At 39.3% G+C, this 23,403-nt stretch overlaps 3 protein-coding genes and 1 long non-coding RNA gene across 4 annotated transcripts; 1 reads left to right on the top strand and 3 right to left on the bottom strand.

The window, feature by feature from the left end:
• The first annotated feature begins 55 nt into the window (after positions 1-55).
• On the top strand, positions 56-1,614 carry LOC131471064 (uncharacterized). The gene is made up of 2 exons (XR_009241972.1): positions 56-195; positions 1,389-1,614. It is a non-coding gene; the product is annotated as an uncharacterized LOC131471064 (long non-coding RNA).
• A 1,035-nt stretch (positions 1,615-2,649) lies between these two features.
• On the bottom strand, positions 2,650-11,711 carry rab25b (RAB25, member RAS oncogene family b). Its single transcript, XM_058647300.1, has 5 exons — positions 11,428-11,711; positions 6,855-7,050; positions 5,137-5,330; positions 4,906-4,986; positions 2,650-4,175 (listed from the first exon to the last, which is right to left on the bottom strand). The coding sequence occupies exons 1-5, from the start codon at positions 11,462-11,464 to the stop codon at positions 4,057-4,059; spliced, it is 627 nt and encodes a 208-aa protein (XP_058503283.1). The 5' UTR covers positions 11,465-11,711; the 3' UTR covers positions 2,650-4,056.
• A 1,538-nt stretch (positions 11,712-13,249) lies between these two features.
• lamtor2 (late endosomal/lysosomal adaptor, MAPK and MTOR activator 2) lies at positions 13,250-16,282 on the bottom strand. The gene is made up of 4 exons (XM_058647918.1): positions 16,020-16,282; positions 14,474-14,636; positions 14,303-14,392; positions 13,250-13,792 (listed from the first exon to the last, which is right to left on the bottom strand). The coding sequence occupies exons 1-4, from the start codon at positions 16,085-16,087 to the stop codon at positions 13,736-13,738; spliced, it is 378 nt and encodes a 125-aa protein (XP_058503901.1). The 5' UTR covers positions 16,088-16,282; the 3' UTR covers positions 13,250-13,735.
• A 161-nt stretch (positions 16,283-16,443) lies between these two features.
• LOC131471458 (ubiquilin-1-like) lies at positions 16,444-21,163 on the bottom strand. The gene is made up of 4 exons (XM_058648017.1): positions 20,945-21,163; positions 20,738-20,853; positions 18,629-18,770; positions 16,444-17,993 (listed from the first exon to the last, which is right to left on the bottom strand). The coding sequence occupies exons 1-4, from the start codon at positions 21,092-21,094 to the stop codon at positions 17,598-17,600; spliced, it is 804 nt and encodes a 267-aa protein (XP_058504000.1). The 5' UTR covers positions 21,095-21,163; the 3' UTR covers positions 16,444-17,597.
• Between the last annotated feature and the right edge of the window lie 2,240 nt (positions 21,164-23,403).

Below are 23,403 nucleotides of genomic sequence, written 5' to 3'. Positions count from 1 at the left end.
GTCTGTCACTTGTCGTTTCCGAGGCTGCGACGTCACGCCAAACTCCGTAGCCCCGCCCACTCTGCGCTCTTACTGGTCACACGCGCAGGGACACCTGTTACAGGCGGCCACGTGATTGGTCCGCATTGCTGTCAATCATAACTGGGGCTGGTGGAGGTTAATTTTGATGACGTCAGCAGTCCCTGTCCACAACAGGTAACGCGAAGCCTGAGGTTCGTGTATTACTCATTTGCACTTTGTATTAAACTGTATATCCTTATGGATAAATGTCTGTATGTTCCTATTCTTGAATAAAAAGTTTAAAAAATAAAAATAATAAATAAAAAAACGTGAGGCCTGAGGTTAGTTAAGTTAGTTAGTTAGTTAAGTTAGTTAAGTTAGTTAGCTGATTACTGAGGAAAAGTAGAGTTTTGCTTGATGAAAACAACAGGTTTGACAAGGCAGACTCATAGCAGCACACTCATAGACTGCATTGTGATTAAAAACAATATTTAATATGTACAGTAAAATGTCAGAAGCATAAGAGACGGGACTCATGTGTGACGGGAGACTGTTCCAGAGATCAGGGCAGCAACAGAGAAAACTCAATCACGCCCATTGTTTGAAAACTGTGGTGAACCTTTGATATTTCATTAAAGGCCACTGTTGACCTTTGTACTGTTGATCATTATCATAGCTGTGATAGACAGACAGACATAAGCTAGAATGGGCTGGAAAAAAAACATCCTCATCACCACAAATGTAGTAACTTGGTTCCACGAAGTATGAGATACTGGAGAGTGTCTCTGTTTATTCAGGAAAGTAACGCCAGCAGTTACAGGATCGCAGTCTAGCACATGTCTGTCTATCAAAGAATCATTAAAGATACAAAGGTCAACAGTGGTCTTTAATGATAATATCAAAGTTCATCACCATCCACGAAACCACAGAAACTGAGAGGTAGGCTGATTAATCAATTATTCATTTATCGTTCAAATGCTATTTAATTAATCAGCCAAGCACTCACTGCTTATTATTTATGAAAGTTTACACAGTTTTGTTCTCAAAAATTTAATAAAACTTCTGCCAAAACTTTTCATTCTAATACTTATTTGACAATAGCAGAGCCAAAGGTCAATTTAGAGTAGCTCTCGCAAACTCGGGGCCCCTCAGTCGATTCCATGCAGCCTGTCACTTGTGTTTTGATATTTCTAGATTAATCTTTCACCATTAAAGTGTTTTTTTGTGTCAAATGATTGAATTGTGACATCATTTTAAGATCATATCATCAGACAGTTGTTTTTGTCCACACAGTCTCAACCTTGAGGACCGAGACTTGAAGCTCATGTGGCTCCCAGGTCATTTGAGTTTGAGACCCCTGATTTAACCTGATCTGCATGTGTTCCCAGAGAGAACCCACACACACAGGAAGAGCCAGGATCTGAACCAGAGCTCGAGCCAGGATCTGAACCAGAGCTCGAGCCAGGATCTGAACCAGAGCTCGAGCCAGGATCTGAACCAGATGTGTGGCAGCAAAATTGACATTTTTTATTTAAAACTGAGGAGTGCATTGCAGTGCAGACACAAAATGCATGAAACAGACCATATGTGCTTGTCAGTAAAAGTTTATTTCAAGTTATTTTGTTGTTATTAAACTGTTTTATTTATCACACGAGGGAAAAAGAAAGTCAGCTAAACATATTGGCAAAATATCCGCTCATATGATTTGTGACAGTAGGATTTTGAAATTAAACCCAATTACTGTATTGAATTGCTAACCAGAGTGATATATTTGCTATTATTGTTCTGGTCAGAGACTTTTATTTGTCTATTATTGTTTAGAGACTGCAGCTGTAAAATATTGTCTACAGTGTATGTTCATGAGTGATCATGTGTTTGTCATTCTATCACAGCAGAAAAAGCTAAACACTGACCCGTGGTATATGATTGAGTGCTTATATCACGTAACACAACAAGTATTATAGTATATAGTATTATACATATTTATTTTTACACATGCTTCTCTGGTGTGTGTGTGTGTGTGTGTGTGTGTGTGTGAGATTCCAAAACAAGAAGGGAGTAAACACAACAAATCATTTTATTATTAATCAAACACTCCTTTTTGGACAAAAAGCTGAACTGCAGGTAGAAGGCCGTGATGTTCATCAGTCACCGAAAGTGGCCCTCCCTTCAGCTAACAGGAGCAACGTCGATTTAAAAGCTCTTTAAAGGGACAGTCACACACACACACACACACACACACACACTTGTGACTGAAACCATGGCTGCTTCATTCTAAAATGCTTTTTCATGTCATTAAATAACCTTTGTTGTGTCACACTGTAAATCACTTGCACCACCACACCAAAGCCAGTAGAGAAAATCAGCAATTTTACATCATAGCACATGGGAGTTGTTGAACCAACAACAAATGTGTTATTCTCAAATATGTCATTTGCATTTAACTAGAAGTGATACAAACTAACCTAAAGAAGTATGAGACAGGTCGTTCTCCTGCGTCCCAGCGAGCTAAAAATACACATTTTCTCTATGGACTTTGGTTTGGGAGATTTAGTTTTTTAGGTTAGTTTATAAACTTCACCCACATGTAAAAAAAAACAAAAACAAACTACTTTAACATTTGAAATAAACCACAAGAAGCTAGATGAATTAGATTACAAGAGGCAGGTCTTGAAATATGGTAAATATATGCATGTAAATGAACAAATTCACCATGTTTATTATATAGATAAATCATTGTATTCATTAAAATAGATCATAGAGTAAAAAAAAAACACACACACAATAATGTAAATGGCCTTGAGCAACACAGTTGTTATTTCCCTCAATAAAACGTGATTGTGGAACAGCCCCTGAAACAATATTTAGGAATTAATGAGTCAATAAAACCACTTAAAACATATCAAGAAAATACAATTTCACCTTTTTTTAAATTTCAAAAAAAGAGCCTAAAGTCTGATGTTGTGATTAGGGAAGATTTTGCTTTTTTCAGACATGGAGTGAAGCAGCTGATATCCTGTGATTAGATGCATCATTCAGACAAGGCCAGGTGACATCAATAGGATAAGTCGGTCTTTTTTAAATATGCATCTTCACATATTATGATGTTGGAGTCTCCTGTAAGGTTTTGAGACTTTGGAAGGACTTCAGATACAGACCATGGCAGATTAGTTTTTACTCAGAAAACAATAAAACAATCATTTAATATTTCCCAGAGGCTGGAGCTCACCACAGAAACTGATCTTGTTGTGTTTGTGTGTGTGTGGAGGTGTTTGTGTTAGCTGCTCTTTCTACACAAACACAGATCATCAGCTCTAACCGACTCAGTCAGGGATTCAAACATCTGCCATGAACCAAACTGTTGACGGGATGAAATGATGACAGTGACTTTGAACACTCTGGACACTCTCAGTGAAAACATGGAAGAACAGATTTCATCCTCTTATCAAAAGGCTCACTGACTAAAACTGCACAAATTGTCCGTAGAAAGAAATGTTAAGTTTATGTTGCTTAAGTGAATCTAGATCTTAAACACCAAAATAACAAAAGGAAACATTTGAACTCACTGATGGAGGCAGCAGTAGATCAACAACACCTGCGTGCTGTGATAAATAAAGTCAATGGAGTTTGGTGCAGGGATTTACAGATTTACAGGTTTATAAAGCGACGTTAACTTCAGTCTCAAATTAGAAAAGTCGCATGCTGCCAGTGCAGCACAGGGTTTAAGTGTCTTGCCCAAGGACACATCAAACACATCAGGAATCAAACCCTCAACCTTCTGTTTGAAGGTATCTCACTGTACCAGTGGGCAAAGATCTTTATCAGTGGAGCCTTTTGTTAGATGGATAAATTCAGCTGATCCGTGTTCCCCGTCTGGCAGCCATGTTTTCATTGAGAGTGTGCTGTCTTGTATATTCACATAAATCCGTCATCACTTGAACGCATCATGCCAACATTCAGCTTGTACAAACTGTCAGTCATGTGAAAGTGGCATCACTAGGACCATTCATGTTGGTATCCATGGCTGCTGCGTCCTGCTCCAGGATGAAGGTGTGATCAGATGTTCCGGCAGCAGGGTTTGCTCTCCTCTGTAGTCTCCTCTTTGGAGCCGTTCAGGGTCACGGCACTGATGGAGCCTCGGACCACTTCCTTACTGCTCACCTTCTTATGGATCTCTGATCGAGACATTGACACGTGTTATTATCCACTTACATGTGTGTCAGCATCGGAAAAATGCTACAGTGTTCCCAGGGTTTGACAGGAAGAAGTAAAATACCTGTTTTAATTTCCCATTTTGTTTTATTGGTAAGTCTACTAAGATAAATGGACTTTTTTTTCATTTTAGTTGTTAATTTTAGAAAATAAAATACACATATTTATGTTGTCATAAATGTATGCTGTTGTGTATCAGTTAGTTCAAATGTCTTATTGTGTGAAATCTATCATGTGGATAGATGGACTTTGGTGTGGGGCAGTGAGCGGTTTAGTTTTCAGTCACAGAAGCAGCAAACATATTACAATACTGGAGACCTAAGCACACTTTTGTTAAGTGTCTTAAGTGTTTTTTCTGGTGCCCTCCAGCACTTACACATTTATGTGTCAATGTCACTTCAAAAAACCCTGACATATCCCTTTAAGAGCAAGTGTGCCACTGTGTTCTCTACCAGGGTTTCACATACTCTCTATATGGGAACCCACACTTTTAAAAGAAACTATTATGACCCAAATCACATCATTTGTGACAAGACTGGGACAAGACTGGGTATATACAGTACTTACATATATATATATATATATATATGTATATGATGAAAGGAGAGGGAAAAATAAGAAAGGAAAGATATTAAGATATGACTTAAAGGATCCACAAAAGCAGAGAAAACATTAAATGAAAAAATCAACTACCTGTGAGGACACTGTTGAACGCTTCTTCCACATTGCTGGAGTTCAAGGCGGAGGTTTCCAGAAACAAAATCCCTTTCTTTTCTGAATGAGACAAATCAGTGAGTTATTTTGATCCAGAAGTTACTGATTGCACTTGCTAATGTGTCACTGCTGTAATCCATTGATTGCTGTTGAAAGAAACTGAGCCCTACAGTAAACTCTGTAACAGTATCATGAATTCTGAGTTTGTACCTGCAAAGTCTTTGGCCTCCTCTGTGGGCACCGATCGCTCTGACTCCAGGTCAGTCTTGTTGCCCACCAGCATGACCACGATGTGAGGGTCGGCGTGTTCGTACAGCTCCTTCAGCCAGCGCTCCACGCTCTCATAGGTCAGGTGTTTGGTGATGTCATAGACCAGCAGGGCCCCGACAGCTCCTCTGTAGTACCTGTGTGGAGAAGTATGTATATATATGTGTTTGTGTTTGTGTATGTGTATATGTATATATATGTATATATATATATATATATATATATATATATATATATATATATATATATACATATGTCCACTGTGTGCTGTAGCTTATTTTCCTCAATCAACATCAGGTTCTATTGAAGTGAGTTGAACATGAGTTAGGATTCTAAACAAAAGCACGTAAACGTCTGTTTCCTGGTCACCTGGCTCTGATTGGTTATTACAGGGTTCTGCTCACGCTCCAATCACTGGTCAGTCGTATCAAACACATGACAACAATACTTACAGTTTGAAATGGAGAAGACTCTGATAACATGTCTGTTAACCCCTCACAGCACATGATAATCTATTCAAATCAGCATCCAATTGGAAAGCACCCAGGATTGTTGAAAGGGCCACACTGGGACTGTGAGGAAAGTCTGGGAAAGTCTGTCGGAGCCTGAGAGTGAGAGCACTGTGTTGCAAAGAGCCACTTGAAGGTTTTGATTAAATCCAACAAAGTGAGCTGTAGAGGAGCTGGACGGTGATGTTATCTTTGGACAGAGCCATTCTTTTCAAACATGATGCTAAAGGGAGCTAACCAGCTGCAGCTTCATGTTCAGTCCAGAGCTCAGAACTCCTGGTCTGTGTCTGTGAGGCCTCAAGCTGAAACATACACTGTGCTTTTGATCATAACTCTCTCTGTTTCCCTTTCCCATGCACCTCTGAATTATAGGTGAAGCATTTTTAATGCACCACAGACGTGAGAATACCAGGGATGGAAAAACAGGAAAAATAAGATCTGCTGTTTCATTGTTTCAACATAACCATGAATCTATAAACTGGAAAAGTCATTTTCTACTCATTTCTACATATTTTTAAGCGACTTTACAGCATCTGGATATTTCACTTCCTTTCGTTTTACGTCTGGCCCCACCCTCACGTGTCTCACCTGTGTTCAGTTATCTGCACCTAACCTTTCTAACCACCAACCTTTCTTTGATGGACCCACTTTTTACAGTATATAAATGGCAGCAACAGCAACTTTGTGCATTAAATAACATGATAATGACTATTTTTGCTGCGTGTTTTGGTTACGGTGATGTTACTGACGTTAAGTTAATCAGCCATTTTACATTATTACATCACATCAAACATTTGTGACTTCTGTGTTCTGTGAATTCTTTATGCAAATGTACCTTTGGTGTTGGTTTGCAGACTGCTCACTCTCCCACACCAAAGTCCATTTCACAAATCCACCACAAGTCATTTTAAAGCCCAGCGTGCAGGAGTAGTTGATCTAGTGCTGCCTCCATGAGTGGGTAACTCTGGTGTATCACATCCTTTCTTTACATTTACCTCAGTCACATAAACTTAAAAGAGATTTTCTCTGTGAACTTTGGTGCAGGAGAGTGAGCATTTTAATTTCCTGCCAAAAAGACTTTGTAGTGAAATGAAATGAGGAACATATTATTAAGATCTTTTCAATGAGGAGGAGAGTTTCTCTATGACTCACGCAGATGTGATGGCCCGGTACCGCTCCAGTCCTGCTGTGTCCCAGATCTGCGCCTTAATAGTGAAGGTGTTGAGCTGCACCGTCCGTGTGCTGAACTCCACCCCGATGGTGGTGCGAGTGTCATGATTGAACTCGTTTTTGGTGAAGCGGGACAGAAGGTTGCTCTTCCCCACGCCAGACTCACCAATCAGAACCACTGAGGGGGAACACAGACAGACAGACAGCCAGACAGTCAGTCAGACAGACAGTCAGTCAGACAGACAGACAGTCAGTCAGACAGTCAGACAGACAGTCAGTCAGACAGTCAGACAGACAGACAGACAGACAGACAGACAGTCAGTCAGACAGACACGACAGACAGACAGACAGACAGACAGACAGACAGACAGACAGACAGTCAGACAGACACGACAAACTACAGCAAACTAAAGCCAGTATGTTAAAGAAAAAGGAGACATCTCATTTAAGCAGGCCCCGCCCACTTCATCAGTCAGTTACAGCACATCATAAATGAAGCTTTTAGTCTCGGTGTGTCATCATATTTGTTTTGCCCCATAAACTAACCTGTCTGACTTAGACTCAGCTACCACAGTAGAATCCTGTTGGAGAAACACAACCACACCCTTCCAATGCTGAATGGTCGTGTGAATCTTAATCTTTCTAGTCATTTCTATAAGACTGGCTCATAATAGTGTGTATATGTGGATGTAAAGCTGCACACAGGTCGTTTCTCTGTGACAATTCACTGTAATATCAAATATCTACTGTTCAGATGATACCTGGTTTATTTCTTTGGCTTTTTATGTTTAATGGAGGATATTTACATGTGTTAGAAAGAATGAAATTGACTATAAATTCTGCTATAACACAAATAATGAGGCTTCAAATGAAAGAAGTGTCATTAAGTGACTTTCTTAAAAATATAATTTTGCATTTTTTTAAATCAATCCCTAATATTTACTGTATTTTGCTCATTTATATAATATAATAAATATGATCATTACTAATGCAACAGGACCAGTCATCACAGATACCTTATCACCAAATGACGATTCCCCAAAATAAGCCCATACTTGTTTTACAGAGGACACGATTACTTTGTGCTGTTTTATTGACTTGTTTTGAAGTGAGAGGAGTGTTCATTACAATCTGCAGCCTCGTAATTAAATGACACTAATTACTAACTTACGTACTGCACCTTTAAAGATAATGCATGCAGCACTCGAGAAGTCACACAAATCACTGATTACAATTGAATAAATGTGTGATAGTAAAGTATTGTTATTCTATTTCCTTTGACATTTGTCAGTTCAATTACAAACAAATGAAATGTTTTCAGTTCAAAAGTAAAAAGAAGTTAAAGCCAATAAAACGCTGTGTAACGACGTGGAACTGGTTGCAGTGAGTGAGTGAGTAAAGGGGACGAGAGACGTCACAGACGACTCCTTTGTTCCACTGCTGTGACTTTTGTTTGGATTGACTTGTTACAGCTGACTCACAACGGGAAAGAAGGCTTGGTTTCATTGGCACAGATGTGAAAACACAGGAGCAGTTACACGGACAAATAATCCAACGTCTTATGACACTTCAACTATGGATTTAAAGGGATGGGTTAAGTCAGTGCTGCAGAAAATATGTCTGTTCTTCATCATGTGAACAGAGACTTTCATTGACCTGAATCACTAAACAACACATTTGATATATCTTTTTTTTTTTGGTGGAGATTGAGCAGGTTTTTTTTTAAGATATTAACAGGTGTATTTTTTGTTTATGAGTTGAACTTTAATGCGAGATGGAAGATAAAGTTTTTTTTTTATATTTTAAATGCGCTTATCTCAGTTTTATTGCTATGAAACAGTAAATGTGAGGCTGCATAAGTGCATAAGTGCTGCACGTGTGACCATTCAAGTGCAAGTGAAGGGAATTTGATGCATGTAAGGAAAGAAATGAAGAGAAGATTTCTAAATTAAAAGAAAAATGACAATAAATTAGAATTTGAATATAAGGAAATACTCCAAATATTAATAAAAGTAGAATGAATATCCATTCATTTCTATCTACAGTGGTGACTTAGTTATCTGGTGAAGGCATGAATGCAGGAGACTGACACAGAAATAGTGAACTTTCATCACATCATTTGACAGAAAGATAATCAATAATGAATGAAATTGACCTCATGAAGACTTTTCTTAAGCAAAGGTTGGTTGATGAAACCATGAATGTACTTCAGATTAAATGACTTTGTTAATAAAAAAACACAAACAGTGGTTGTACTGTATGTGTGCTGATAAGATGCACTCTTCAGCATTGATCAATAAAACCATAATAACCTCATAGCATAATGTCAATCATTTGATCAGACAGACAGACAGACAGACAGACAGATCTATAACGGACTCACAACTACTGCTCCATTTACATAGGAACTGGGAACTGGGAGTGATGTCACCGTTCCAGTTGACAAGCTTGACGACGACAACACTTGAACTGATCACAGGGCAGTTCACAGAGAGAGCGAGAGACGGGGCTCTCTGACTGACTCTTCCACTGTAACTCATCTGCATACAGGCAACAACGGATCCCAGGGGCCCGAGGCCTCAGGGGCTCAGGGGGCCCTGAAACCCTCTGTGCTATTATCCTGATATTTTTACTACTACATTATTCACCCTGATATTTAAATGGCTCCCTGAAGCCTCGTGACACTGGTTCTATTATGGGATATATGTCTTAATAGGCTCCCTGTGTCATTCACACCTGATATAATGACACAACACTGGTTATTATGGGATGTCTTTAAGCCGTGTTTCCACTACATGTTCCCAGCTCGCTCTTCACCTCTACATGGTTTGGTTGGTTTTCTACAAAATAGTGCCTACTCAACGTGGGCGGAGTCACCACTGCGCCACTGACATCGATTTACGCACACACACACGCACACGCACACGGAGCCCAGACTCGGTCTGACACGGTCACCGGACTGAAACTCAGCGACAGGTCTGTGATCGTCAGCACTGTCGCTAAATACAACAGACTCCACTGATAAATATTGAGATTTTAGACATTTCCCTGCTCATCTGTGGAGATTAACCCACATTTTTAGGATTGTTACGTCTTTTTAACAGTTGGACATTGTTTGGGGGCGACACTCTGGCCAATCAGTGGCCAGCAGTCTGATGACGTCACTCACAGGATCAGCTCGGCTTGTTTGGAACCTTGCCCGAGCAGGTACAAAACAACGGTGACGTGCTGAGGCTCAAGGCTGTGTTATCCACCTCTGATGTCTTGCTGTGACCCTGAGTCAAATAACATTATGTTATATGTATATTATTATCATTATTATTATCCATCCATCCATGCATTTAGTATTATCATTATTATTATTATTATTATTGTTGTCTCATTGTTGCCTGACAGAAACACATAGTAGCTCCCACTGCTTCATAATCTGTCCCAGTTTACATGGAACGCTCGGAATCCTTGTGTTTAACCGGAGAGTCGTGAATGTTTGACACGTTTTGTCTGTTTTTCCAGCAGTCAGGTAAGAATGTCTGTTTCCCTCCTCCCTTCTTCCACTACTGTGTAACTTCTTATGCAAACAATGACCCTGGGTTTCCATGGCGATTTGGGACAAGAGGCCATCATGCTCCATGGCAGACTGGTTTTTCTGGGAAAGCTGGGACGAGCGTGACGCTTTGCAGCGAGGATCGCAGTTTCCTTGAGTTTTTGTTTTCATGACCTTTAGGAGTGGGTAAAGAATACCTGCAGCATTGTTCTCCCCTGGTGTCACGACGCAGAGTTAAAGACCAAGCAAAGATCTGTCTCAGTTATCAGTTACCAAAGAGGCTAACGTGAAATCCTAACAATGTCATTTGCTGATCCAGGTGCAAAGTATTGAAATTATACATGTAGTGATAAAACTGTGTGCCCTCTCTGGTTAAACACCAGCTACTGCATTTCCATTTAGCCGTCGGCTTTCATCGTCCAAGCTTGCGTCAAAAATACAAGACAAGAAGTGTCGTGTCCGTGCAGGTCGCTGTGATGCGACGGATCAAAAGTATAAAGAAGCAACGGCAACGTCTGAATGTGAGCAGCTTGGTAGAGAGAGTTTCTACCAGGAAACAGAACATTGTCTCTGAACTCGTGATGTCACGTGTTTCATAAGATTTACTACAAATAACACTCCAGTCACTTTAGTCACACATTTAGTTGTTTAACTTGAAGTGTTTGTGCACTGCTATCAGCTGGTGTCACTCACAGTGGCGAGTCCAGGATGTGTTTGCATCGTTCGACTTGTCAACCGTCAGAGTCATTCCACCAAAGAGCCTCGTATGAAGAGCCTGTGATTGGTCAAGTCCTTCTGTGATGCTACAGATGCTACAGTGAGGCTGTAAACAGTGTGTCCTTCTCTAAAATCACTTCTGATCAGGTTATTGATCAATAACACCACGACTGTACCTTCAACCACAATCACTTTCTGAAAGTCTGATTACCGAGTTAATAATAAACAACGGAAGTGTCATTTCAAGGACAACGCAACAGACTTTTGAACCCTCAGAAAAACAAGCAAACTCACCCTTAAAGACAAAGTTGTAGGCCTCATCTGAACCCATGATCTGTCCATTCAGTGTCTCCAGTGTTCCCGGGCTGAAGGTAAGGTGACACTGACTCACGTCAAATACTGAGCTGCCTCTCGGATTCTCGGACTTCAGGAGGGCAAGAGGCTACAGGGAAACTGAAATATGAACGTCACTCACCAGCTCTGTGCCCTTCACCGGCCTTTCCCTATCTGAGCAGAACACAAAAGTGGCTTGTTTGAACAAGACATGTGTATCCAGGTTGTTTCTCAGGAAAGGGGGGAGGGGTGGAGGGCTGTGCCAGGGAGTGGTAAAGCTCAGGTGGAGGTGTGTCTTAGCAACGCAAGTGCAGCAAGGCTGGTTGAACAGGTAATGCGACTCCCAGGTAGAGCGAGGAGGAGACTGTCAGCTGCCTCCTGGTGGACAGAATATAACTCACTGGAATAATTCTGTGATGTTCTGAATAAAAGCACATGAAACTGTCACTGTCACGCTGTTTCTGTCTTACGCAGCCATGTTACGGCACTATATAAATATGTGATAATCAATAATGAATTATATAGTGAAGTAATTACATGGTTTTTTTTTTAAATATAAAAAAATATATACAATTAATTGGTATTTTAATTAATTACACATTTATGTATTTAACTCCAACTTTAATTATTCTGAAAATCTCATCATGATATTCTTTTTTTGATATCGAAATAAATCATGATATAAATCAAATCAATATTTCTGTAAGGCTGGGCATCGCTTAAAAATAAAATGTGGATATTTTTAGTCTATATCTTGATATACTCTCGCTCTCTCTCTCTCTCTCTATATATATAAGGATATACAACGTTTTGAGATGTTTGTGCTATAATATAAACTCTCCTTGACTCTCCATGAGTGACTATAGTGACTTGTTTTTAACAAAATAAAAACAACAACACGAACCTAAGCCACTGAGGAGCTGCTGCACTGGTGACTTGGTCGTAGTTGATGAATGAATGAATGAAACACGTCACACGTGCGCACACTAACATTAACTCTGCGACTTAAATGCAAATGGAAAACAAATGGCGCACACGTTTCCCTGCGATTCTATTTAGTCATTTCCTGCACCCCACAGTACCGAGCGCCACCTACTGTGGCTTCTAGGTATTACATAAAATAAACAATCACATAAACCAAAAAATGGCTCTAACAGTGACAATACACTGCAAATACACTTTATTACATGGTCTTTAAATACAGTTATTAAATATGGCCAAATTCTGCTATAACAATCATGATTGTCACTTAACACAGAAAAAAGTGTTAAGTGACACATTTTCAAATTGTCTTACATAATAATTTCTTATATACAATTATTTACACTTTCACAATTTATTCCATGTAATACATGTGATTCTGAATACAACATACAAAACCAGATACTTTATCACAATATGACTAATTTATCGAAATTCTAAGAGCCTATCTTGTCTCATGTCACGATATAGATGTAATATATATACATATATATATGTATATATATATATATACATATATATATGTACACATGATGAAACTATGTCACATTCTAATTTAATTAATTTAATGTTTAATTAGTCCAATGTTACCTCTTTGAAAATGGGTAACTATTACAAGATATAAGAATCTTCTAATCTGTCATTAAGGTTAATAAATAAATAAACTAGCATTAGCAACAGAAAAGAACACAAGGTCATTTTCATACAAACCGCTTCTTTCACACTTAACTAAAATCCACACGTGTATAATCACAAACACACAGTACACAACAGAACCACAAAAGAACAGACGCAGAGTGAATCTGAATTCAAAGAAGAGTTTATTTGACAGCTCTGAGACTGAAGATAAGATTAGACGTCATTTAATGTGACAGTTCAGGTGATTGAAGTGAGGTTGTATCAGGCACTGGCACATGTCAGTGTAAGTCATCAGCCTTTTCCAACTTGAAACTGAAGTTTATAAACTGCTCAGTCTCCCACACTTCAAAGACTCAAACTAGCCCTTTAAGTCCATTTATATGATTCCAAACTGCAAATGTGAGCCAAGACGACAGTGGAATCATTTCAGTAGCTTTACCAACATTTTACTAACTCATACGTGACAACAAACAGTTAAAAAAGACACAAGTCGTTAGTCTCAATAACATGATTATAAATATGCTGCGTAGTCACACACACACACGCGCACGCACACACGCGCGCACACACACACACAGTTGATGAGTTGTAGGATCACATGATGCTTTTCATTTAACTTCCAGGCAGACTGAAGTGACACACGTCCTCACTATGATGCGGCCACTTGGGTCAATGGTTCCTCCAGGTACTGCACCAGTGCTTCTGCCTGTCAACATGACAAACACAACATGAATGTCAGTCAGACAGACAGACAGACAGACAGACAGACACACACAGCAAAAACCTCGTTTTGACTGTGAATGTTAAGATTTTAGCTGCTTAAACAAATACAATCTATTGGCTGTATATCTATGTATCATGGTGAGAAAGACCGAGTGTTTTACAAACGTCAGAAAAACTTAACTTACTCCAGAACTGAATAAATGATTTAACAATACAGTATATAAATAATAAGAATAATAAGTAACAGGAAAAGATAATTGAATTATAAAGCTAATATAGATATGGTGACATATTCTTGAGGTGAGTCTTTAGTTCAGTGAGCGTTAACTATGTATCAGTAACTCCTCCAACCACACAAAAACGATCCCTTTAAACTGATGTGCTATGTTACTAATGAACGTACAAATGTGTAATGTATATAGTGAAGATCACAGGCACTAATGTAATGTAACAGTGATGGTTGGTGAGTAAATCAAAGAGTGACTTCACTCACCTTGGCTTTAAGCATTCCAAAGCCCACCGTCTCTTTGGCATACATACACAGCAGGAGGTTTGCTACACGTGTGATGGCCACTCTTCCCTCCTGAATGAGAGAGGTTTACTCATTATTACTCATTATTACTCATTATACACCTGAGCAGAACATCCACTGACGTACACTCACCATACAATCCATCAGGATGAATTTGAGTTTGTCTTCGTTGAAGGCCTGGTGGCCGTTCTTGTCGTAGGCCGCCCAGATGTTGCTTGCGATGGCGGCTGTCACTCGTGCGTCAGTGTCTCCATACCCAGAGTAGGCCAGCAGTGAGCCTTCATTATTCAGGAGCCTGAGATGATGATGATGATGATGATGATGATGATGATGAAGGGAGGTGTTAGATTATACCACAGACATGCAGTTATCCTACATCACATCCTGCCAACGTGATAAATGCCTGACGTAAACCGACCGTAATTACTACATCGAGGCTGTTTATTCAGACCTTATCTGTTTTATTGTATCAACACAATTAAATCAAATTTTCGGACATGCAGTTGTATGAGGTTTTGACACGTAGTCAGCGCTGCTCCACCAGGAACCAGCTCGAGACACGGCAGCCATCACAAACATGTGGAAAAACAAACTAAAGTTTGACTTTATGATATTCAGTGACTATGTTTTGACCCTTTTATCTTGCCGTTAGATGACCTTTTCTCACTGGGAAGTGAAGATTATAACGTACTTGTCTCCCACACCAAAGCCCATAGAGAAAAACAGCATTTTTACCTCCATGTAAAGAAGTCACATAATAACACATTAGAATTCTCTGATGGAGGCAGGAGTGGATCAACACCACCTGTGTGCTGTCATGTCAAATCACAGCTGTTGTCTCTGGAATTTAGTGCACGAGAGTGAGCAGTTTGTCAAGTGACACCAAAAGATCGAGACTTCAGCTAATGTAGATTTCATTTTTAACTATTGACTATATTTATCCTTGTGTTTTCTAGCAGCCACGTAAGAGAGCGTCCCCGTGAATAAGCAAATAAATATTAGTAAATACAAATAATAAGCAGCACAAATAACTTGGAATTATATTAAACTGCATTGTCTCCATTGAATTAAAAAAAAAAAAATATATATGGATTTAGTAAGGCCCGTTTTGGCATTTAATATTTCATACACAGACTTTCATCTTTTTTTCTCTTTTAGCATCAGGAGACCATTTGTTTTCGAGGAAATTTGGTGACTGGCACGTGACAACATTTTACTTTTGATGTTGAGTAATCTGTAAATGTCATTTTTGTGCTCCTGAGACATATTAACACCAACTTTTTCAGCTCACATATCAAATGTAATTGCTTTAAAATGATATAGTATATACTGACACAAACAGTTTAATTCTCAGGGTTACGAACGCCGGAGTCACTTCGCTCAGGAGATACGGTGATAAGAAGCAGACGAGATGTTTCTAACTGTAAATAAAAGCTCTAACAGATATAAAACACACACTTTCATGGTCAGAAAACAAATGATCTCCCGTCACTTATCATCTCGTTAGCATGCCGTTAGCCCGCTGTTAGCCGCGGTTAGCCCGCTGTTAGCCCGCTGTTAGCCCGCTGTTAGCCCGCTGTTAGCCCGCTGTTAGCCCGCTGTTAGCCCGCTGTTAGCCCGCTGTTAGCCCGCTGTTAGCCCGCTGTTAGCCCGCTGTTAGCCTGTTAGCTGTACTCACAGTGTGCTCTGGACTCCGTTTGTGTTGGCTTGGCTGAGAACCTGCGTTAAGGCCTTCGGTCGTAACATGTCTCCTCACTCACTCACTCGCTCACTCACTCACTTACTCACTCACTCACTCACTCACTCACTCACTCACTCACTCACTCAGTCGCGCGTTTAAATAAGAAACAAATAAACACTACGTGGAGTTAAAGTGACCCAACAGCTAACTTTACACGAAACTACTCATCAGTCATCAACCCGAGTCAGCTGACTGTGTGTTTACTTCCCTTTCCCGGTGCAACGCATTGTGGGAATTGTAGGCAGCGAACGTCAAACTCATAACCGCCTCATTTATTTACATATATGTACATTTATTTATGTAGGAGTCCACTGCAAACCGTTTACACACACTTTCACAATGAAATACCATATTTCTAATATGATTTCTTATGATTTTAATGAGATTTTTACAGTTACGTGTGCTAATACAGTACAATCCCTGCTGTGGAGGAACCAGTTACACACAGTCAGTACAATGTCAACACATTCTATTCAAAAAGAGGTAGAAAATACTGCAAAATCACACTTACATACCATGAATTTACATTAAATACAGTATAACATATGTAACATATGATGTCATTTGTTTGTAAGATGCCTTACTAAAAAAAGTCAATGTAAGATTGTGTATGAAGGTTATGGCCTAAGGACAAATAATTCAGATGATAAAATGATGATTCAGGAGGGTTTGCCTGTCTTTAATAATTTGGCAACAGTGTAACATAACCAGAGATGTAAAATAATTTATTATTATTATGATATTTTCTCAGTGAACTGTTTAAAGTGTAAAGTGGCTGTTGCCATGGTAACCTGATTAGATGAAAGCTCGAGAAGTAAAAACAAAACATGTGTTAAGTGCTTGACCAGAGATGTAACGGAAAGGAAATAACATCCAACCTCCTGATTCATAAATGAAAAAACCCAAATGCAGTTATTTACAATATTCTATTATTTACATTATATATATATATATATATATATATATAATATAATAAGTGCTTTGAGGTCATTCATATTTGTGTCGCTGTGACATGTTGTTATTTGAGTTCTAATGGTTTATTGGTGTGTGACAGAACTTAAGCTTCCAGGTATTTAACTGAAGCACTGGTGATGCACATTGTGAATGAATGAATGAATGAATGAATGAATGAATGAATGCACCCAGAGGTTTCATGTTGTGTTTTTTGGGGTCTGACATTAAAAAGGACAGTGAACTTTCACACATCTCTTAATGGCAAGCTGTGTTTATGCTGTGTTTATTTTCCTCTCAGTTCTAAAAGCTTCTCATTTGACTGTACAAAGTGCTGATATCTGTGCTGAGTGTGAGGACGTTGACCCATAAGAGACAAACTGTGTCTGTGTTGCTGTAAAGACAGCTACATGCCAGTTGTCGCTGATAATTTGCAATCTTTGCTAAAATGATTACAACTAGTGTCCGGTCAGACGTGAGTGTAATAGAGGATTGAAGAGATCAATCAATCAAATCCTCAAGGCTCAGGTCTTCAACCCTCAACCCCACAGTGAACCGAGCATGTTAGTTCATTAGTCTGTCGATGGCTGCGTTTACATCCCCTCCTGCATCCACCAGTGCTTGCAGGTTTGCCTCCTGGTTGATGAAGCCCATGGTGTGGAGCTGCTCCAGCTGATGCTGAAAACGAACCTCCGCTGCCTGAAGCTGAGGAGCCTGAAACTGAGGAGCCTGAAGCTGAGGAGCCTGAAGCTGAAGAGCCTGAAGTTGAGGAGCCTGAAACTGAGGAGCCTGAAGCTGAGGAGCCTGAAGCTGAAGAGCCTGAAGTTGAGGAGCCTGAAACTGAGGAGCCTGAAGCTGAGGAGCCTGAAACTGAGGAGCCTGAAGCTGAGGAGCCTGAAGCTGAGGAGCCTGAAGCTGAAGAGCCTGAAACTGAGGAGCCTGAAGCTGAGGAGCCTGAAGCTGCGAGGAAACACAAGACGATTTAAATCAGATCATTTTCAGAATGACTCTATACTGATACTGCTGCACCACTGATACCACTCTATGAACACTGAGCAGGTGTGCAGCAGTGAGACTTTTCGAGACTTTTCAAGGATTTTCCAGGACTAATTCCACGAACGCGTTGACACAGCTTAAGATGGAAGGGCAAATTGTGAGAGACGCTTCGTCCCTGGCGTCCACTTTTATTATTTTATGTTATTGGAATCTTAGTCTTTGTCATTTTCTTTGGTGAGCCAGAGATCTTGGAATTTGCATTATTTGAAACCCATGTGAACGGCGGACAGCGACAGTGTACAGTGTCAAAGAAACAGTAGGTGGCGTAGTAAAAAACATTTACCTAAATATCAACTTACGGAGCCAGGAATCAAATCCACAACCTTTGAGTTGAAAGACGACTCGCTCGACTACTGAGCTCCTGTCGTTTGATAAAACATCTGAAGAACCAACACAACGCACGAGTACTACTGATTTATATCTAATACATGTTAGTCCATACTTTAATATATATATATATATATACTGATCTCTGGTCTTATCTTTTGACGTCTATATCTATATGTTATCTTTCAAATGTCCAGGCTGCTTTGTCTTACCAATGGCGCCGTGTCTGCAAACATCTGTAACATCTGCTGTTGCTGCGAGGGACGGACTCCTGGTGATGCAGCAGGAAGCAGTGGGTTCAGTGGAGGGAAACTGGCCCCTGTGGTTGGAACGATGAGTCCTCGTAGAGACGGACTGGAATAAAACCACAAAACAACACAGATGGATTTATTGTGACTATTCAATTAAAGTGGAAATGTGGCATGTGAGTGTGAGAGTGGACGCTTGTTTGTCCTGTGATGGACTGGCGACCGGACTTTTGCCCTACGTAGTAGATTGGAGTAAATTTCTGATTGATTTATTTGGATAAGCCCCGCCCTCATTCTCGAGGGGGTCCAGAAATATCAGCTGGGATTGGCACCAGCACCACCCCCCCCCCACCACGACCCTCATGTGGAGGATAAAGTGGTGATAGAAGACAGACAGATAGATGGATGGATGGAAATGTGGAAGAGAGGAGGCAGAAGGATGAATAACCCAAAACTGTTTCAAATGACTTTGTTTGTACACACGGACGAGATAACTAATCCCTGTTTGACTCGGAAACACGTCAAGTGTTCACCTGCACACACACACACCCAGACAAATAAATCAATACACAATGAATACAAGATATCAGTTATTTGTCTCTTCTAGAGGACGAGGAAAATGGAAGCTTCAGAGAGAGAGAGAGACAATGTTCAGAGGCCGATAAGATGATGAATGGATGTGATGACTGTTGGATCTCTGAGCTAGTTTCTGTCATTTTTCAGCTTCTTAAATGTGAATATTTTCTACTTTCTGTCATTTTTCAGCTTCTTAAATGTGAATATTTTCTAGTTTCTGTCATTTTTCAGCTTCTTAAATGTGAATATTTTCTAGTTTCTGTCATTTTTCAGCTTCTTAAATGTGAATATTTTCTACTTTCTGTCATTTTTCAGCTTCTTAAATGTGAATATTTTCTACTTTCTGTCATTTTTCAGCTTCTTAAATGTGAATATTTTCTAGTTTCTGTCATTTTTCAGCTTCTTAAATGTGAATATTTTCTACTTTCTGTCATTTTTCAGCTTCTTCAATGTGAATATTTTCTAGTTTCTGTCATTTTTCAGCTTCTTAAATGTGAATATTTTCTAGTTTCTGTCATTTTTCAGCTTCTTAAATGTGAATATTTTCTACTTTCTGTCATTTTTCAGCTTCTTAAATGTGAATATTTTCTAGTTTCTGTCATTTTTCAGCTTCTTAAATGTGAATATTTTCTAGTTTCTGTCATTTTTCAGCTTCTTAAATGTGAATATTTTCTACTTTCTGTCATTTTTCAGCTTCTTAAATGTGAATATTTTCTAGTTTCTGTCATTTTTCAGCTTCTTCAATGTGAATATTTTCTAGTTTCTGTCATTTTTCAGCTTCTTAAATGTGAATATTTTCTAGTTTCTGTCATTTTTCAGCTTCTTAAATGTGAATATTTTCTACTTTCTGTCATTTTTCAGCTTCTTAAATGTGAATATTTTCTACTTTCTGTCATTTTTCTTCTTAATCATCATAAAAAAAGAAAGCTGTGTGTTCAGTTTGTGGTGAACAGGTTGCTGTGTTTAAGGATAATAATTTGAATTCAAATTATATTGATAAATGGCATCCATTGTGTTCACAGTTTTGGGGAATTTTGATTAAATAAACAATATAAAGCTGGCATTTCTCATTGCTTAATAATAACAACATTTATTCTTAGCAGTTCACTGATTTTATAAAGAGATAGAATTAACATTGAGCAGAATTGAGCGCAGCATATTGGTCCAGCCCTCAACAATAGTTTGTCATAATCGCTCATCCCTGGTTTACACTGTCTCTCATAACTGTACAAGAACAGAATGTGGGGTTACATTGTTTGTGTCATATGTATAAAGGTTATACGAGCACTAACCACTACACCAAAGGAAGAATAACACCAATAAAAACATGAATAAAATAATACTTGTATGTTGGTATATTCTTTTATTCATGTTCTTTTTCTTTTTCTTTTTTACCAGACTGCACCGTCGGGGGCTGGGAGAAATGTCTTGAACATGTGGGTGAATTGACAATAAATCAATTTAGAGCAAACACTAGTGTGGAGGTGAAATTGGTACCTGGAGAAGAATCCAGGGACTTCCGTCTGTAAGGTGTGCAGGCCCTGCTGGACCTGTATGAGGGCCTGCATGGCTCTAGGGTTGGTCAGGAACGAAAGCATGACAGGATTCTGCATCTGTATAAAGACACAAAGACAAGTCCTCATCAAACTCCCGAGGTCTTGTGCGCGCAGGATAACAATCACGACGCAGAAGCACTGCTCTGACCTGTCTAATGAACTCAGGGTCACTCAACATGCGGGGCACGTCAGGGTTTTGTCCGAGGAGCTGCTGCATCTGAGAATTGTTGGCGACCACTTGCCTCATCATATCTGGGTTCCCCATCATCTGCATCAGCACCTGTGGGTCGGACATCATCTGCCTCAGTGCCTGCTGCTGCTGCTGCTGCTGCTGCTGCTGCTGAACCTGCTGCTGCTTCTGAGCCTGCTGCTGCTGCTGCTGCTGCTGCTGCTGAACCTGCTGCTGCTTCTGAGCCTGCTGCTGCTGCTGCTGAACCTGCTGCTGCTTCTGAGCCTGCTGCTGCTGCTGCTGAACCTGCTGCTGCTTCTGAGCCTGCTGCTGCTGCTGCTGCTGCCGCTGAACCTGTTGAAGCTGCTGGGTTAAGTTGGATGAAGCAATTTTGGGAATGAATGGTCTGGGCATGTTGTTCTGTCCACCTGAGGAGGAGGAAAAACAGCAGGAGATGAGAGTGTAGCAGGTGTGTGTGTGTGTGTGTGTGTGTGTGTGTGACAGGATGAGACACTTTGACCAAACTCTTTGATGTTAAAAGAACACAAACAGTGTATAATTGACAAATAGGGCAGGACAATAACATGTAGTTTGAGTAGGTAACAGTGAGAAATCTTACAGCTCTCACTATAAGAGTGGGAAACTTTCTAATACACTGTATCCACTCAGGAGCCAAAACTCCTCAAAGACTCATTTTAAAAATGTTTACATATTCATACTCGCAGGTTGTGTTTGTGTCTGACTGGTGCTCGTGCCACTTCCTGTGCGGACTGTGGGCAGGATTCTGGTGGCGTTTGATAGAGCTGCTGCAGAATTAGAGCGAGATAATGTTCCATGGCCACCTGTTGATCTTAAAAGAGACAGTAACTGTAACTTAGTAAGTACTGCTGACACACTCCGATCTCATGAACTATACACTTACTTGGTGTCAGCCTTGACAATGAGATGAACAGTGAAGCCGTTTTTGACTCCACTCTTCTTTAAAGTATCACCATCCTTGAGAAGCTTCCCTGTGAATATCAACATCACATGGTCCTTGTTTATCTTGAATCTTTGAGACACTTCCTCCCTAAACTGGACAATAGAAAGGAGAGCAAGAGCACGAGAGCAAAGAAAAGAAAAGAATGAAAAAGAAATGCAAATTATTTGTGTTCTCAACAGAGTTTGAGTGCACGGTCACTCATCATTCACCAGCAACCGGTCACTGACCAATCAGGAGACAACGAGATCTGATTTGGTGTCGTGATCTTTGGTCGAGGTTCAACATCTTATCGGAAAACACTGCCAAACGGGTTCATCTGCTATTTATCTGGTAAGTGTTGAACCACATTCCTTTTGTTCATCCTTCATTCCACTGTGGTTTTCAATTCCTACTAGGTCCTTTAATGCCACCTCCTGGTGGTGCAGGGAAATGCACCAGTATAAACCTTCCATGCTTTGTTTCCTAACTGCAGCTAACGATAATTGGACTAATCTTTTGTACTCGTTTTTTATAATGAATCGAGTAACTAGTACAATGTCAGAACATGTTGAAAAACGATGATGTTCTCCACATGATTTCTTTGTTAATATGAAGCAAAAAGCCCAGAAAACTTAAATCATATTAAATTATAAAAACACATTCAAACCCATTCTGCGAACCATTTTAAAAATAGTTGACGATCAATTTAGTCATCATTTAATAAACCAGTAAAGGTATTTAAGACAATATGATAATAACATAACATTTAGTCTTTAAATATTTGAACTACTTGGAAATTTGATCCAATTCTTTCCTTGGAGCAAACTGATCAAACAGCCAGTTTTGACTGAGGACACACAGACAACCACCAGTTTGTCTACTGTTTATAATCTGTATTATTATTACATGCTGAAAATACAGTCAATATTCAGTCACCTTTCATTTCAGATAATACCTGGCTTATTTATTTGGCTCTTTAATGTTAAATGAAGGATATTTACGTGTGTCACAAACAATGAAATTGACCAGTTCAATTTTGCTATGACACAAATGTGCAGGCTTAAAATGAAAGGAGTATTATTATGTCACTTTTTAAACTATTTTATTATCAACATATCAAATGTATTAGACCATTACACAAAGCCATACTTGCCCTAAGTCAACAGTATAGGTAATTATCAAAATATTATTTTATGTTTTTGTAATGGTTATCACACCAGTATGTAGAAGGTCCTGAACTGAAATTATAATTCTAATGCTAAAATATAATTATTGTCATTTATTTGAATTTTCAAATCTACTGTTTTTCAAAAAACTGAAAAAATACTAAAGCATAATTCATTCTTGATTGAGATGCAAAATTATAGTTATTTACTTGCATTCCTGAACAGCAAAATGTATTTTATGCTTGATTCACTTCTGAGTGACAATAATACTTTTAGTTTTCAAGTTTTTGAAAGATTTCTAAAATATTTAG

Source organism: Solea solea, chromosome 13 (genome assembly GCF_958295425.1).
Source record: "Solea solea chromosome 13, fSolSol10.1, whole genome shotgun sequence".
Taxonomy (NCBI): domain Eukaryota; kingdom Metazoa; phylum Chordata; class Actinopteri; order Pleuronectiformes; family Soleidae; genus Solea; species Solea solea.
This window is presented reverse-complemented; position numbering and strand designations above follow the sequence as displayed.

Excerpts from the sequence above, each read along its gene's own strand:
- rab25b (XM_058647300.1), bottom strand. The coding sequence starts at position 11,464 with ATGGGTTCAGATGAGGCCTACAACTTTGTCTTTAAGG. Across the intron at positions 4,987-5,136 it reads GGAGGCCAAAGACTTTGCAG|AAAAGAAAGGGATTTTGTTT; the intron begins GTACAAACTCAG and ends TGTCTCATTCAG. Across the intron at positions 4,176-4,905 it reads GTTCAACAGTGTCCTCACAG|AGATCCATAAGAAGGTGAGC; the intron begins GTAGTTGATTTT and ends TGTCTCGATCAG.
- lamtor2 (XM_058647918.1), bottom strand. The coding sequence starts at position 16,087 with ATGTTACGACCGAAGGCCTTAACGCAGGTTCTCAGCCAAGCCAACACA. Across the intron at positions 14,637-16,019 it reads AACGGAGTCCAGAGCACACT|GCTCCTGAATAATGAAGGCT; the intron begins GTGAGTACAGCT and ends TCATCATCTCAG. Across the intron at positions 14,393-14,473 it reads TCATCCTGATGGATTGTATG|GAGGGAAGAGTGGCCATCAC; the intron begins GTGAGTGTACGT and ends TCTCTCATTCAG.
- LOC131471458 (XM_058648017.1), bottom strand. The coding sequence starts at position 21,094 with ATGATGTCCGACCCACAGGTGCTGATGCAGATGATGGGGAACCCAGAT. Across the intron at positions 18,771-20,737 it reads GTCCCTGGATTCTTCTCCAG|TCCGTCTCTACGAGGACTCA; the intron begins GTACCAATTTCA and ends GTTTTATTCCAG. Across the intron at positions 17,994-18,628 it reads TTGCAGACACGGCGCCATTG|CTTCAGGCTCCTCAGCTTCA; the intron begins GTAAGACAAAGC and ends GTTTCCTCGCAG.